The sequence below is a fragment of the Aspergillus luchuensis genome, chromosome 7 (genome assembly GCF_016861625.1).
Source record: "Aspergillus luchuensis IFO 4308 DNA, chromosome 7, nearly complete sequence".
NCBI lineage: Eukaryota > Fungi > Ascomycota > Eurotiomycetes > Eurotiales > Aspergillaceae > Aspergillus > Aspergillus luchuensis.
In genome coordinates this window covers 1998778-2015643 of record NC_054855.1, presented here as the reverse complement: position 1 = coordinate 2015643, position 16866 = coordinate 1998778, and the positions used below count along the sequence as shown (strand labels likewise).

At 51.6% G+C, this 16866-nt stretch overlaps 3 protein-coding genes across 3 annotated transcripts; 1 reads left to right on the top strand and 2 right to left on the bottom strand.

The window, feature by feature from the left end:
• Nucleotides 1–2676: 2676 nt before the first annotated feature.
• AKAW2_70699S (putative C2H2 finger domain protein) lies at nt 2677–6306 on the bottom strand (the record flags this gene model as incomplete). Its single annotated transcript, XM_041683309.1, has 1 exon — nt 2677–6306. One exon carries the CDS (start codon nt 6304–6306, stop codon nt 2677–2679), a length of 3630 nt encoding a protein of 1209 aa, XP_041547583.1.
• A 3355-nt stretch (nt 6307–9661) lies between these two features.
• Nucleotides 9662–13921, bottom strand: AKAW2_70698S (uncharacterized protein; the record flags this gene model as incomplete). Its single annotated transcript, XM_041683308.1, has 2 exons — nt 9662–10550; nt 10884–13921. 2 exons carry the CDS (start codon nt 13919–13921, stop codon nt 9662–9664), a joined length of 3927 nt encoding a protein of 1308 aa, XP_041547582.1.
• A 1760-nt stretch (nt 13922–15681) lies between these two features.
• AKAW2_70697A (putative NADH-ubiquinone oxidoreductase 178 kDa subunit) lies at nt 15682–16462 on the top strand (the record flags this gene model as incomplete). Its single annotated transcript, XM_041683307.1, has 3 exons — nt 15682–15798; nt 15968–16212; nt 16306–16462. 3 exons carry the CDS (start codon nt 15682–15684, stop codon nt 16460–16462), a joined length of 519 nt encoding a protein of 172 aa, XP_041547581.1.
• Nucleotides 16463–16866: the final 404 nt, after the last annotated feature.

Below are 16866 nucleotides of genomic sequence, written 5' to 3'. Positions count from 1 at the left end.
GCATCCAAGCTAGTCCAGACGGACCTGTCAGAGCCAGTAAGCCGACCCACGGTACAAGACTCGATAGATCCTCTTTCCGATAGGCTGGGTCGATAGGAGTGGATGGATGGATAGATTGATTGATGGGATGGATGGAGAGAGATTGATGGATGGATGGAGAATGGCAAGGACCAGCTATCGTCCCTCCTCTACCGGCACTCGGGATCCGATCGAGATGCGATCCCAACGGGCGACACAAGGACCCTCTGGACCCATGGATGATGGATGATGGATTGATAGATAGTAGGAAGAGGAAGAATAGTCCGACAGACTAGACTTCTCGCTAGTAATGGGCTGTATTGACTTCGGCGCAATTATTCTCAGCCATCATCATTCCTCATCATCGTCGTTCTCTTCCTCTTACTCCCCACGGATAGTAGTTGTCGTTCTGAATTTCTTTTTCTTTTCTTTTCTTGTCTTGTCTTTTTCATTTTTATTTTTTTTTATTTTTTTCCCTTTACTTCTACCATTTTCGTATTGCTCTTTTCTCTTCTTTTCTTCTCTGTTTTTTCTTCGGTCTTCTTTTATTCCGTATTTATTTGCTTTTTATTTTTCTTTCGCTGTCGTCAACTGTTGCTTTTGCCCTTTTCAGCTTTTTACTACCACCTGGCTGGGGCAGGATCATCCTTGTTCTGTGCATCTCCTCGGAGCCTCCGTCTTTCTCGTATTTAGGCATTCAAGTGATACTATCCGGCATCACTAGCAGCTCGACGGGAAGGGGGAAACAAAGTCACAAACAGCCCGCATTCAGACTGTCTGTCCATTGTGCGTCCTCCCCGGAGCAGGCCATACTCGGTCGAGTAATCAGTCACTCCAAATGAATTGGTGGGAAAGCAGAGGGGGTAAGGGGAAAGGAAAGGGAAGAAGAAAAAAAGAGAGTAGAAGCCCTCGTATGTAAGGTGGTTGAGCGATCATCACGCGGCCGCAGCTCCATTGGCTGCAGGCCCATCGCCAGGGGAAGAAATCCGGTTCAACAAAAGACGGGGCGAACCTTTTTCCCTCGCGGAGAGCCGGACTAAAAGTCACTAACGGGGGCTGTGTCAGTAAGGAGGGCCCCCGATAAGCCGTTCGTCGTGAAGTGACAGCCTGGGTCAATACCCACTTGGTCAATCTTCTCGCTTGAAATCTTCATTGTCTCTGTCGCTCTCCTCCCTCTCCCGCTATTATCCACCCCGTTTAGGTTTCGCGTCTTTCATTCCCCCCCCCCCATCCTCATCCACCCCCGGCGAGTGATCAGTGAAGACTCCGATCGAGAGGGTAGGGTAGGGTAGCGAACCCTTCACCCGCGTCCCGGACGATCCCTCAGGGAGGTCCGTTATGGATCTACACCCAAAGTCATCACACTGCAGCAATCTATCTGATATAGTCTACTCGACTGACTGACCACAAGCAGACTGGTTGCATAGAGAAGGATGTTAGCTTCCCCATTTCTCTTCATTTGCCTTTCTTTCCATGTTCGTTATCTTTCACTTACCCATTCCTCCGAAACACACGACAGACCTACCTAATTTTACACCCCCTTCCCCCCAAGCTAGATGCATGCCGGAACCCTCAATACCTGTAGAGGTAGAGACCCAAGAGAGAAAGAGTAGCGTGTCCAGTAGTGTCATGGTCGTCGATCGACTAGTTTAGTTTCCACGCCTTTCCTCCCCGTGGATCCCTTACTCCCTTTCTTTCCCCATCATCATCCCGGTCTGCCTAAAAATATCACCTCCAGCGTCAGATCACAGCCCGAGGGATCTCCTTCAATAGAGCAACGGTTGAGGTTTCAAGCCTCATGGGCTGTGCTCGCAGCGTCGTCGTAACCACGGGGGGACTATGCTTTCACCCACCACCACACCTCCCATCCTGTGCTTCCGCCAGGGTCGTTGATCAGCCGTTGGTTTCGCCTTCTCCGACCCGACGTTGACAGGCAGCGAGGAGGGAATCTTCCGTCCTGCGTTGAATGTCGTCCGGATGCCATCCCCTCACCACCCGCTGCAGTGTGCCGTCAAGTTTCTCTGCGACGTGCGTCGTCTCTCCTCCAATCATCGCATCCTGACCAATTGACAATTTGGGGGCCACGCGTGCAGCGTGCATACGATGTCAGTAGGTAGCACACAGGGCAATAGATGCGAAACTAGCTCATTCCTAGATTGACGGGGTTCGGCGACCATCGTAGTCCTGGATCTCGGCTGACGCCATCCATCCCTGGCCAAGCCCCAAGAGATACGCCGAACTAAAAAAATTAAAAATCGGAACCCAAAACCTATCTGGACAAGAAAATAAAAAGAGATTAGGAGAACCTCTAAGCAGGTCAAAAAGGAATCCTGTAGGAGAAAACCGAACCACAGTAACATACATGCATACAATACAATATTCCTTCCCAAGAACGGTCAATGGTGCAATGTTCAATCCAATGGTGGGTATATAGGTGGATGCAGATCAACAAGATACAGAAATAAGACCTAAAAAGCAGAACAAGAATAAAGAAGTAAAATCCTTTCCCCAAAAATCTGAGAGTGGTCATGGGAGTATTTCCTAGGATAGACGACCGTTCCAAGCGCATTCCATCCTCCACCCTTCATGATCTGCAACTGCTGCGTTAGGGTCATAAGCCCCGTGAGACGTTACGGCGTCGCCTCTCCCGATCGAGGATCAGGGCTGTTCTCGGTAGCCCCCCGGAACGTAAGGCATGGCCGGTGGCATCGAGCCTTGATACCCATAGCGGTGGTCCGTGGAAGGTGATACGTAAACTGGCCCCTGATGATCATAGGTGGGCTGCATGTCCGTGGGGGATAGGGAGAAGCTATACGGGTCCTGCAACACACTGAGGTTTGGACTGGGGACCCTCAGTCGAGGCCCAGCGTTGAAAGGGGGCGGATAGGTGACCGAATTCTGATGCACCGGCATGAGCCGCGTCTGATCCGCACTCCCCCCTGGCAGGCCCATTATGGGCGCATCATCGTACGCGTCAATTGACTCAGGCTCGGCGGAGATCCAACCACCAGGCATGGTTGGCAAGTGGGGGGAATATGACGGAGTGAAGGACATCATAGGCTCCTGGGCGTTCTCGGCATTATTGCTGGCGTATGGTGCCTGCGTGAGATCCATCGATGCCACCGAGGGTCCGTCAACGCCATCCGAGTTTGGCATATAACGGCTGGCTTCATTTGGTGGGGTCCCTGGATTCAGTCCAGGAGCGGGCTCATCGCTAGGACCAGTAGTCTCGATCATTGGAAGATCCCTCTCATCTACAAGCGCCAAAACGGGCATAGCGATCTGTTCCATGTGCTTGGCCAAGTGCACCGTTAGCTTCTTCCAGGTGCTACAGACATTACCGCAAAAGCGACACGGTTCGTCCTTGGGTCCCCTGGGCGTGTCATGTCGACACTTCTCTACAAGGTCCCAGAGGTGTTCAATCTCCCGCTCGCGATTGCTGTCTTCCTGCGAGTCCGGAGAAACAGATTCGCCTTTGGTCTTGGTCGACGCCCCCTGGTTTTTCGGTTTCTTGACTTTGGGCTCTGGCATCTTATGTTCCCTGACAAGATGTTGTACAAAGTTGTCCTTCCGGTAGCAAGTATGGTTGCAATCAGGAACCGTACACGTCCACCACTCTAGTTTTCTATGTCGCTCACTTTCGTGTCGGACCCAATCAGCCTTTCGCTTGAAGGACTTGGGGTCCGAGCACTGTGGGAAGGTACATGTAAATGGCTGCACATCTTCGTGGACATGCTTGGTCCAGTCTGAAGGTTTCTGAAACTTCTTGACTTGGAAGCATACCGGGCATTCGAACTCCGCTGGCAACCGTTTGACCGGCGGTAGGGGTACACCCGGGGGAAACTGTGCTGCAGTGACGGCGCTTTCTCCAAGCTTGTGAGGATCGTCCTCGACCGCTCCATGACCCGGGATATGAAACTGCGTGTGAGCAGCTTCGGGGCTAGCGCGAGGTGCCAGCAATTTTGCCTCGCCACCCAATGCGAAACAGAACTTCCCTGATTTACATTTTTTGTTGCCAACAGCACGTGTATGGCTTTGCTTGCTCTCTACTAGCTTCCGGTACCGACGAAGCTGCTCATGAGCAAAGCGTTCAATTAATGCGGGCGGAAGTCGGGGATTGATCTGCGTGATTTGGTTCTTGAACCCCTCGAGAGTCGGCACCGGCAAATGCGATGGGAGCGGGAACTGCATCACCAATCCCTTTTCGTCCACCATGTCGTCATCCTCATCATCTGCATTGGCTCCCGCGTGGTCCTCTCCTGGACTCTTCTGCGGGGCTTCGTGGTGGTTGCTTGCCCGTGGTGAGTAGGCAATGTTGGGGATCGGTGGTCCGCCATGACTGGTCATCAGGTCCATCAACCCGGGAGCTGAAGCCCTTGGTAGCTCACTTCGGCTTCTTCCCCGACCTTTCAGATATGTCCAGGGGCCTGTGGCTGGATTTGGCGACGCAGCCCGGAGGGAATCTTTGCCTCCAATAGCCGCCATCTGTCCGGCAATAGCGATCACGGCACTGCTTGTGTTAAGGCTTGGAGACCTGGATCGACTGAGGTTCAACCGGTGAGGGAAGCTGTCCTTTCTCAACGGGGGACTCTTGACATCTTCAGCTTTGCTCGCGCCCTCCGTGCTGGGGGGAATGATTGAGAGATCCGATAGGCGCCGTTTCAAGTTGCTGGAGGGTTTTCTGTGTAGGAATTTTCGGAGGCTACTTCGTCTTTCATGTTTCTTGTCATTTAGTGACATATTTTCGAAGGAGCCACCTGGGCCGATAATACTGTTGACTTCTGCATCGTTCAAATGCCGGGTGCCCCAAGTCGCCGAGCGCGAGGCGGTGTCAATGTCCTTGGCTCGTCGTTGATATTCTACCATGGCAGCACTCGAGCTTGCAGGCTGCATCCGCGTCTCCTGGGGAAATGCGCCGTGCTCAGGATCCCGCCATGGAGGAGCTCCGAGGAACTGATGTGGGGACGGTTCTCCATCTTCGGGTCTCTGTTGCTCTTCCTCAGGGGCAACTTCTGCATCCTCGTGTGCCCACCTCGCTTCATTGACACTGACAGCTGGTGAGTCTGATCGGCTTTCTGCACTGTCCGACCCGCCTTCACTGATGCCATCATCGCTACTTTCATGGATCAAGATCCCAGGCCCCGGTACGGCGGGTTCCAAAAGTCGAGATTTCAGGGAGAAGTAATCCGGCTGAAGCGATGGGTCCCCGGCACTTTTGGCTCTGCGTCTGCCTCCCAGGTGGCTACGATTCCCACCAAGCAAGGAAGTGTCCTCGTCTCCTGCCTCACTATTCGCAGCGCTTACAGATGCTGACCATGACTGGATGTCGGCATTCTTCTCCTCTAGTCGTCGTCGATTCTCCATCTCGTTTGGACTTGGGACGAAAATCTCGTCTCGTGACGATGGCTCAACGCCGCCTTGCCCGGTAGTCATGTTGGGTAACCAGGAACCGTCGTTCGCTCGTGCAACTGTGTAGCTTTGCCCGGTTGCCCCGTAGCTTTCTTCGACGCCCTCATTTTCGGAATCACTGGTCATATCGTTCGGCGAAAGGTGGTTGGAAGTCAGACTCCTACGTCGCCCGGCTGAAGAAGCATCTCTGACCGGTGAGTCCCCGCGGGAGTAGCTTTCGATCTTGACAATAGGACTCCTTGCTCTGGCCGAATCCGGCAATGCATGAACACTGAGGTTATCGCTCTGGGGACTTGTGATCAATGACAGTGCTTGGGGTTGCCGCGCCATAATGTCGGGCTCATCAGTCTGAGACTTGATGTGATCCGTATCTGGCAGTAGACTAGATTCCCTGACCGGAGTCCAACCAGCTTGCTGTGGCGACAGCATGGACGTTGACGAGGGCAGCATGTCAGTAGCCGAGGTGTCAATATTCGGTAGGGGCCGCGCCATGTTGTTGTCATGTTGCAGTGCATTGTTCCCAAAATCCACGTCCATGCCAAAACCTGCGGATAATATATCGGCGCTGGGGGACGTGTGCGCACTCATATCGCTCGAAAAGTCATCGGTTGGGCTGAGAAACTCTGAGTAAGAAGCCGCTTGACCATTGGCATGTCCATAGGCTAAGTCATCGTGTGTTTGTATATTCAAGGGAGACGATGGATTTCCTGTGCTATGGTCTTCACCAGGAACAGGCGTCAATCTGATAGCGGAGGACTTGAAGGAAGCTTCATCGGGGTCCAAGGGGGCCGAGAGGTAAGGGTCGTGGTAGTTGGAATCGTAGAAAGTCATATCGGTGGGCGACTCGTCCTGGATGAGCCTCGGTGATAAGGTGGACATGCTTGCAGTGGGCCTTTGGGGTCGTATCGACCGTGCGATGCGCGCGGTAAGAATTATGCGGTGGATACAAGCGATCACCTCTTCAGTAAGAAGAAGTCTCGGTGATCCAAGAAAACAGCTGGGATTCTGCTGTTCTGCAGGCTTGGTTTTCAGTCTGTCTCGGTGAAGCAGACTACACACAAAGACCAGTGAACGGGAATCCGAGATAGCATTTCTAGATCGACATGGAGGAGAACAGGGCGCCTCGGCGTTCGTAAGCAGCGAAAACGGCGTAGAATCAATGAAGATTATTCAGGAATGCCCCTTAAATCAGTATGTGGCGGGCGCAACGTGAAGTGGGTAAGCCACCGTCGCAGTAAGCCGGGAGGAGCGAGTTAGTAGAGCGAGGAACAAATGAGGCCAAGACCCGAGCTTGGAGTACTAGTACTTAGTCACGAGCGAGGGGAAAACAAGTGACTGAAGATTGCAGAAGAGAGTTCAGCTAAGCGGGACGGAATCCTGAGTGGAGCGACAAGCAGTGGAAGTAGTACGGGGAAAGGGAAGGGGAAAACGATGGATTCAGGATGTTGGTTAGTTGTTGGTGGTCCAAGTTGAGGTGGTGAAGAGAAGTAGTAGAGAGAGGCAAGCGTGGGGGAGGGAGGGGGGAGGGAATAATAGAGAGGATAGCGATAGTAGTAGGATAGATTACGGGTATTAAATGTATTTCGATAAGTAGAGCCGCAGTCACGGGGAACGAGGATGAGAGAGAATAACGAGCGAAATAATGGGTGGGAAGGGGAGAAAGTAGGGGGAAAAAATAAAATTAAAAAAGAGAAAGCCCAGGAAACGAGGCTCTGGTCTTGAGAAGCCTGGCCTGAGAAGATGACGCGAAGGAAATGCGAGAGATTAAAGAGTGCTCAGGGTAGTGAGGGTGAGTGAGTGGGTGAGAAGAGACGAAGAGAAGAGAAAGAGAGAGAGAGAGAAAACGAGGGAAAGCGCAAAGGCGCCTTGCGGCTGTGACTTGACAGGGAATCCACATTCACCACTCGAAGAGAACTGAGCCACATCGGAAGGGGGTTGGAGTGAAGCTTACTCTGTCTAATACTACTAGTAGTACTCCTGTAGTATTAGGGGGGGCCAGTCAGGCCAAGCTACTAAATTTCCAACCATCATCTTCAATTGTCACAAACCGGATGAAGGCCTCAATCTGGCTGGTGAGAATGGCGACGATACGCGCCGGCGTGCAGCATTGCGGGCCACTCACAGCCAAGCGGGGTACCAACTAGTCTAGTAGCCAAACCAAAAACTAACAAGTTCAGGTACCAATCAGTCATAGTTAGTGTTGGTGGGGTGGTGGGAATTGCAGTTTATGTTATGCCATCTCCTGAATATTCACAGTGCTTGCTCTCTCTCTTCATATGTTCAGAATAATTTACTATCACAGCACAGACCTTTCCCCAATCATCCTACGAAAATGTCATAAAAATAACAGAGATAATAATAATTGGTTAGTAGAAGAAGAATCAATGAACAAGATAAAATAAAAATAATAATCCGAAGTCTGCACGCTGCTGATCCCTTCCTCTCAGACTATCTATTAACCAACCCTATGAACATCAAAAAAAGAAACCCACATGCTACAAATGATCAGTGGATCACAAACACACAACCCAACCCGATGAACACCCCATTCCCATCCCTACAAGGACTCCAGTCAAACCATGGATCCATCCTAACCTATCCGTCCACATTCCCCGTCATGAAAAATTTCAAAAGCAGCTCGGAAATTCGCAGGGCTCGTGCCGTCCCCACCAAGTTCCCCACTTGACCTTGATTATCGCAATTTACTAAAATACTCGCTCATCTCTTGTCACAAGGGAAGGAGAATAATAATAACTGGTAGAAGTGTGAGTGTTTCTATTCTTGCCATGTACCTACTACTTTACTACTAAACGTATCTACTGCATGCTTACTAGAGTGGTATACACCACAATGTCAGCCCAATAGTATAAGCAGTTATGCTGCTGCGGTAAATACTAAGTAACTGATGATAATATCGGCAGTTGCTATTTATAACCCCCACTCCCGTGCTGAAACGGTAGTAGCTAAAACTCAGCCACGACACAAGCCACCTTCTGAACCCCCGATCCACTCTATCTATCTATCTACTTTGTAACTCATCTACTACGGTGTAGAGTCTTGGTACTCAAGTAGCACAATTTTAATGGAAATTATTTCTTGGCAATAATGAGATGTTTTTTCCCCCGACTGGATCAGCCCTGTCTGAGGCTGCGCAAGTTGGGGTCAGAACCGGTGGAACATCTTGGCAGTTGAAGTTTGAATCCATTGCATGTACTCAAGTAGTGGGCATTATGAGCGGTGAATAACAGTGGACTATACTTGTCAAACAGTGGTACTGTGAAAGCCTTAGTCAAATCATGGAGGTAAATGGAATAGATTTGTCACACCGTCAGGCTGCTCTCTGTCTAGAACTCTCGCGAAGAGTATCCTGGTGTAACCGGCTTCCTCTCCCCGGATGTGGGACACAGGAGGCTCAAAGGGCGCGCACCAACCAAGCTTTGGCGCAGAGAGACTGTATGTTACAAATGTGTGGCAATGGCTGATCTTGACATCATGTTCGTGGCTGTGCAATTGCGCCCGGGTAACTGACTAACTACAGTACTTACCATGTATCTAACTATCTAGCTAAACTAAACCAACCAGACTGGTTGGTCTATGGTCTTACAGGGTACTTGTCGATTGGGTGAAGTCAATCTTCGGTTGGAAGAATTGCAAACAATCGGAGTAGATTGCTCATATGATTGATTCTGTCATTTCTCATCATGTCTTCATTGTAGATCATTCCCCAATCTCCTGCGCATCTTCTCATCACTCGTCCATCATATCCACTAAGTACATGCTGTGTAGGTGCTGTGAGGGGCTTCCAGGTCCTGGTCATAGATAAATATATAGTAGTAGTTTCACATACAGTATTTGTTTGTTACACATGAAATAAACAATCGCTCGCTAAAACACGCAAAGACGCAATCGTAACATATTCAAAAGAGGCATAACCCCGAAATGACATGATAGTGTCGAAAGGAAGAATAAAAAATGTGTCAGAAAAAATACATTGGTTAGAGAAAGGAATGGGTGCTGGGGGCCCTCTCATCAGAAATCGTTTCGGTCATGATCAAGAAAACGTTGGAAGACATAGGAAACCCAAAGGATTGTTGTGGCCCCGCAGCCCCGCGAGGGCCGGGCCGGCAAGACAAGACAAAATGGGGAAAGATCAAAAGTATATGAAACAAGCCGGTTATTAAAACAGTATCCTGGTCGACATAGCCACTCACATCGCACTACTCGAAGCTTTCGTTCATGCCCTCATGCCGTCCCGACTCCGGCGGGGAGAGGGCGACCCATCTGAGCGGCTCGAGTCTCTTGAACCACGACGAGGCGAGTCTTCTGACTTCTTCGCCAACTCTTGGAGACGGGCCATGACCACAGGGGAGTCGGAGTACAGAACACAGCCACGGGAGTATGTGCAGGGGTTGTACTTCTCTTCATCGATCGCGAAATCCTCGTGCGCTGCCTCGCGCGTGATCCGGGGGAAGGTGCGTAGGATAACATGACGAGTGGGGTCTTCCTTGGAGCTAAGGCTGCCCTCCTTGGGGGTGCCATACTCTTCCCAGTCATCATTGGAAACGGCATCGGCATCGGGTGACGGCAACGAGGCCAGGATCAGCTCTCGCTCCACGCGCGCAAGTCGCCAGGTCTCAGCTGCAAGCTTGACAATCTTGCGGACTGAGACGAGAAGAGCATCCAGGTTCTTCGGGTCGGCAAAGTGCTTGAGTTGGTCGATGATCTCGTCAACAATGACGGCCGCCACCACGTTGATCGATTGCTTGGCGTCCGAGGTCGTGTACGCCGCCTTCAGTGTCTGCTGTCTCCAGAACGCCTCCCGTCTCACGGACTTGCGGCGGATATCCATCGACAGCATCTGGAAGAAGGTATCGGCCTTATCGAACCGGCGGCCCAAGGTGAACAGGAAGGGATGGAAGATGCGGTAGGTCAAGGTCTTAGAAATGACATGCTGAACATATGCTGAACGAAGCTCGACGGATGCCGGGGTGTTATCAAGGAACGATGGTAGTTCCGATGGAAGTTTGGATAGAATGTCCTTGGGAGGATCAATTGGAAGGTACGAGAAGTGCTCCTTGGACAAGGAGACAATAAGCCGAGATAGTTGGCCGAAACAATCCAAACTAGATTTCGGAGATGTTTATCAGAGCACGTACATTTATAGCGTTATCAACATGTCATCATAGTCATCATCATGATCAGTCTATAGAAAAAGACAGGAGAACAGGAGAAAAGACAAAGGAAATGAAACAAACAAAAGACTGTGGTCTGGTTCTGGTTCTGGTTCATGTTCATGCAGAAAAGAAGAAAAATGCAAACATGACATCGACATTAAAATGCAAAGATAATGCAGAAGAAAGAAAAAGAAAAGGAAAAAGAAAAGAACATCGGAAGATGAGAGATCATAAACGAAAGTCGGGTACTAAAACACATTCTCAATGCACTGGGTCACTTACAAGAATGTATCACCCTTCGTGCTCTTGAGGTCAGTGGCTTCTCCAAGGCTGTGAAGAGTCTTTCTCAACCTGTCGCAATCTTTGTCCAAATTATCAATGGTGAGGCGCATTCCATCCACCGCATGCTGAACCTGTTTCTCCTTGACAAGATTATCCTCCTCCAATTTCTTGTTCTCCCGCTCGCAGAATTCCAAGGCCTGGATCTTGTCCGAGAGCCGTCCCTCCAAGTCGGTCTTCTCATCAGCCCACTTCTGCTGCCGGTCGCTGTGCTCCTTCTCCATCTCTGCCACCTTCTCTGCGTGGCTGTTGTTGAGGGACTCGACTTCGCTAGCGTGGGCCTGACGAAGGTCCTCCATCTCCTTGGCGTTGGTCTCAATGGTAACCTCCAGTTCCTTCTGCTTGTCTGCGAGTTCGGTAGTTCTGGTTTCAAGTTCTTCCTTTGTCGAGCCCAGCTCGGCAACCTTGGAGTCAAAATCGGCTTGCAGTGTGTCGTGCGCTTCCTGCATCTGTTGCTTCTGGTTCTCGTAATCGTTCTTCATCGCGTCCTGCTGGTCGAGCAACTCGCGCTCGCGTGCCGCGAGAGCCTCAGCTGCTGCCTTCTCGTCTTCTGCCTTGATCTCCTCGAACATCTCCGTCAGCTCCTTCTTCTGAGTGGCAAGAGATGACTCCTTGTCTTGTCTGGCAGCCTCCATATCCCTCTCGTAGGTCTCATGTGCCTCTTGAAGGTTGGTGTTGAGGGTCTTGACCTCCTCCTCCAGCTCGGCCTTCGTCTGCGTTAGCTCCTCATTGGCCTTCTCCGAATCATGTAGCCTCTCCTGAAGGTCCTTCTTCTTCTCATTCTCGTTGCCCAGCTCCATGCGAAGTTCATTGATGGTATTCTTCAGTCTCGTTGATTCCTCCGCACTTTCACTGGCCGCCTTCCGCATCTGATTCTGCAGGGCATCGATGTAGAAGTCTTTGTGCATCAATTCCTGCTCATGTTGGTTCTTCATCTGCTTGAACTCGGACTCCCGCGCCTGCAACTTGCCCTTGGTGGTCTTGTAGCTATTGAGCAGCCGGCCGATGTCGGGAATGGCATCCTGGATCCTCTGGAGAAGCTCAATAGGCTCCTCATGTTCGTGCGGAGGCGAGATGGTACCTCCTTTGCCATTGAGAGGATGGCCATTGCCGAATCCCAGGTTCTGCAAAGCCTGGAAGGAAGCAGCCGACCCGGGGTCTATTGAGCCTCGAGGGGTCGGGTGCATGTTGGGGGAAGGTTGGTAATAGGCATACTGGGGGAGGAAGCCATTGGCGCTCATGATAGGCGAGTGATAGGAGGGGGGGTAGGGCGGTATGGCGGTTGGCTGTTGATGCATCCTCGCCGTCATTGGCGGAGGAGCCATCTGTGGAGACATCATGGGAGACATGTGCCCACGTGCTAGAGGACTGCTGACTTTCGGAACGGGTGAAGCGGGTTTCGCGACAGGCGAGACGTGTTTCTGTACAGGTGACACGGTCTTTTGCACAGGTGATGCAACCTTCTGCACTGGAGAATATTGTTGCACGGCGGGTGAAGCTGATTGAAATACGGGAGAAGCGCCTGGCGGTGTGGGAGAGGCACTCCTTTGCGACAGAACCGTTGCTTCCCGTATTGGCGAGGCGGGTTGGGCCATCGGTGAGGTATACTGCTGCACCGGAGAATGGTAAGGTCGAACTGGCGACGCAGATTGGTGCACCGGTGAAGTGGCACGTGGTGTAGCAGCAGCGCTCTGAGGACCAGGCGACATAGACTTGAAAGATGGGGATGCAGTGCGTTGGATTGGTGAACCGCTTTGAGGAATCGGAGAACCAGGCTTCGAAGCGGGAGTAGCGCTCGAGGGGGCGAACGTATCAGAGAAAGGAGTAGGTTGAGCGACCACAGTGTCGGCGAAAGGCTCAGACATTTCAGGAATATGCGAGTAAGTCTCTGGAGCTCCGGTGTTGGAGCCAAAGGGTGCTGCCACGAATGAGCTGTCCGCCTGGGGCTGTGGTTCCTCCAAGGGCTCCCACGACTGGGTCGGGACGAATGAAGAATCCAGCGGTGTCTGCGGTGCTGTTACTGGCGTCTCCTCGACTGTTTCAGCGGCGCCGCTAGCTTCAAATTGGAAAGGGTTGGTCTCGTGGTGCTCCTCAGCGTCACCCGCGTGTTGTTCCGATGTGCCTATTTCCTCCCAGCTCGACTCTTGTGGCTGTTCAGAATAGGTCTGCACATCGTTCACGTCGGATTGCTCAACTTGGGCGGGCTCAGGAACTTCCGGTTGCTCGAACCCACCCTCCTCGTTCGCCGGCGACTGGACTGGTGCCTCGTCTACGGGCACAGTCGAGTCTGGCTCGACGGAAGCCTGTGGTTGCTCCAGTTCTGGTTCTTGGTTTGGCACCGACTCTGACTCTTGTGCAGGTTCTGGTACGGTTTCAGATACGGGCTCTGTTTCTGCCGGCTGTGATTCGATCGGCGCCTCAGCTGCAGGTTCAGCTACAGCTTCAGTTTCGATTTGAGCTTCAGCGTCAGTGGGTGATTGTTCGTGTTGCTGCTCGTCAGGTTGTATGTCTTGCTGTTCTTGCAGACCCTCTGGTTGCTCTTCTGCTTGTTCCGATGTGGGCTCAGGCTGAGCTGTCGGTGGCTCCTGAACTTGCTCTTCTACTTGCTGGGGCTCTGGTACCGGCTCTTCAGTGGAGACCTCTGGCTGCGATTGCTCTTGCTGCGGGTCTTGCTGGTCCTCCTGTTGGACCTCTTGTTGGCTCTCAGGCTGGACCGCTGGCTCCTCAGTGGAGAGCTCAGGTTGAGGTGCCTCTGGTGGTGGTTGTTGTTCCTCTGTCTCTGCTTGTTGTTCTGGCTCAGGGGTAGATAGCTCAGGCTGAGGTGTTTCTTGTTGTTCTAGTTGCTGTTGTTGTTCCTCTTGTTGTTCTTCTTGTTGTTGTTCAACAACAGGAGGGTCGGGCTGAGGTGTCTGATCACCAGAGGTCTCTTGGTTCTTGCCCTTCTTATTCTTTTGTTTGCTAGCGGACTTCTTCTTTGCCATGGTGGGCGATAGTGATGCGTGCCCAAGTTAGAATAAGGCTGTAAGACGTGTTCCCAATAGCTAAAAAAGTAACACGGTCAGCGGAGACTAGATTGGGTGGCTGCGGGTTTAACACTGTACATTTGTAAGCGCGTTCGGCGGCGTCGTGATATATTCCGAGTTGATATAGATACAGAGCGAAACGCAGGGGCCCGACAAGGTAGGTGATCACACGGTCAGGCAGGAAAGAGAGTAAGAAAAAAAAAATTTAGGGGGTAAGGAGAAAAGAGAGGGAGGAAAAAAAATTAGGAGAATAGGGAAAAATGGAAAATAATGCTCAGGCCCGTTGAGCAGAAGGTATGCAGGTGGGCGCAAATGGTAGGAATACACGGAAGACAAATCACCGGATGTCGAATGGCAAGTTTGCCAGTGGACAGACACTCCGGAAAGCCAGGATAGTTTTCCACACGCTGGCTCTTAAAATAGTTGAATTCTGAGGAATGGGATTCGAGAGAAGAGACGACGTTGGGGAAAAAGAGGGCAGCTAATAACCGGTTCCCAGTCACGCCCAAACAAGAAAAAAACTGCATCTACAAAGGGCTCCGGCCAGCCTCAGGGGGGCTGGGCGAGGCGCGACGGCGGACCGAACCTTAGAGGGCAATTGATACCCATTCTACCAGGGAGTCATAGACCGTAGGAGTCCGACTAGGCGAGAGAAGGCAAGAGTACACACTTGGGTGCAAGAAGGGAGTCATCGGAGTGGACCGAGGCGTTTGAGTCGGGACTCGAAGCGGATCCAATCAGCAGGCGGTGTCACCAGCATTGGGCATCAACGACTCGATCATTTGGGGGTGGCAGGGTGAATCAGAAGACGAGCAGCGGAGCAAGCGTCCTAGAGCATGCTATTTCGAGAGTCCAAGAGTCCGAGCTCTCTCTCACTTTCAAACACCGCCGAGGGGAAAGAAAGAGAGCGAGATGAGGGGGGGGCAAGTCGAGTGGGCGGGGAGTGGACAACGCTAACCAACGATCGATGACATGTCGCTGTTGATATCCAGACGTTTAGGAGCCCACATGAATTGGCAGAACCTGAAACCCAATTGCTGCCGCGCTAATCGCAAGCAGTGGGGAGCGCCATGTTGAAGTGAGGCAGTTAGCCATGCATCGGGACCACCCAGGGTGTGCGGTGTAGGAACACCATGACTGACGAGCCAACACAGCGACCCGCTCACACTTCACTGGATGGAACTGCCCCAACCCCCGTTCAAGGCGAAAAGGAGGATTGATTCCATGATCCCTCCAGGATGTTGCTGCAGGTAAGGCGAAGATCGGGAGGGTCTGACGGTCATCATATCATATTTGACCGACATGCAGGAGAGTTTAGGCCGACAGATGAGGGGAGTAGAAGGAAGGATGTGTTTGCACCGTAAGATGTCCGGGGCTGCAGGGAAGAAGAGTAACTAACAGGAAAGATTTACTTGCTCACTGACCAATCCACATGACAGTTGACAGACCGACTTAGTCATGGCAGCCTTACTGTTGTCCCTAACTAAGCTAACCAGTTTTGGAACCTCTACGCTCTATTGCACTAGTCCCAATATGGTTCACGTCACATGACTCACAATCACTGGAACTGGACCAATCAGCCCAAACCCAATCCAGCTTTCCAATCACGTGCACTCCGCCTCGAACCGCCTTTCTGCGCTTTCAACCTCCCAAAACCCCCCCCGGCGACGACGACATCATAACTCGATCCGCCGCTGCCAATTGTCTACCTCCACACCATGTTCTTCGCTAGGCGATCGGTGGCTTCGGCGCGGCTCCTACTGCGGAACCAGCAGCCCCGGCGATTCGACTCGCACGCAGCTCACCATGCCGAGCCTGTGAACGAGAGCTTCGGCGTACGTTCTCTCCCCTCCTCCAATGGGAACGCAAATGAACCCTCCCTCCCTACTACCCTCGCCCGACATTTACATCCCATTATACCCATTTGTGGCATTGGTTCCTGCATGGACGAAAAAGCAAGGCTCTCAAAAAAAGCTAACATCCTGATCTTACGCACCCATACAGCGCAGTTTCTACGTCACCTTCGGCACCTTCGCGTCCGCCTTCGTTCTGTACCAGGTGTCCAAGTCGAACGATAACTCCGGCTCCCCTTCATGGATCACCAACCTCATCCACAAGTGGACTCCGGACGAGAAGATCTTTGAGCAGAGAAATGCCATCCACACGGCCGCCATGGAGAAGGTCGCTCATGACCGTCACTTGTTCGCGAGTCAGGGTCCTCGCGAATTCATTGAATTGAAGCAGCCTGAGTACGTCAACGCATTCATTCCTTCTCCCCCCCCAATCATACCTCAATATGCGGAGTAGTACTAACCGGGGATTTTTTTTTGTTTTCTCTGTAGGGTCAGCTTCAGCGCCGTCGCTCCTTACAATGTCGCCCCCGGCCAGAGCGCCGATCTGAGCCATGTTGTCGCTCACTACCAGCGCCAGAATCAGGAAATGGAGGCCTCCCGTGTGGCCCGGATGCAGGACGGCAAGGTCGTGTCTCTTTATGAGTAGGCGAGCATATTGAACTAAGGAAAATGTGATTCTGTTGTTGTTGTTGTTGTTGTTGTTGTTTTTCTGTGTTATGAATATGTCGGTAATAGACATAGGAAGCAGGGCTTGTTGTACATATACCGGGCAGTGTTCAAGATATTTTTTTTTTCTTTATTCTTATTTTCCATCACTTATTTTCCGCAGATGCGGTTGTCTTCGGCATGGGCTTACTTAGAGATAATCTGCTGTAATCGCAAGCAATAATTATGTCTGTAAGTCCCTGTCGATCAGTCTGGCCCCATAACTGATACTACTAATGCCCAATATAAACAGCAGAGCCAATAACATCACACCTTTATCTAAGCTAACGCTACTCACCATAAACCAGAGTTCCTCAAGCCATGATATAGTACTTATATATATAT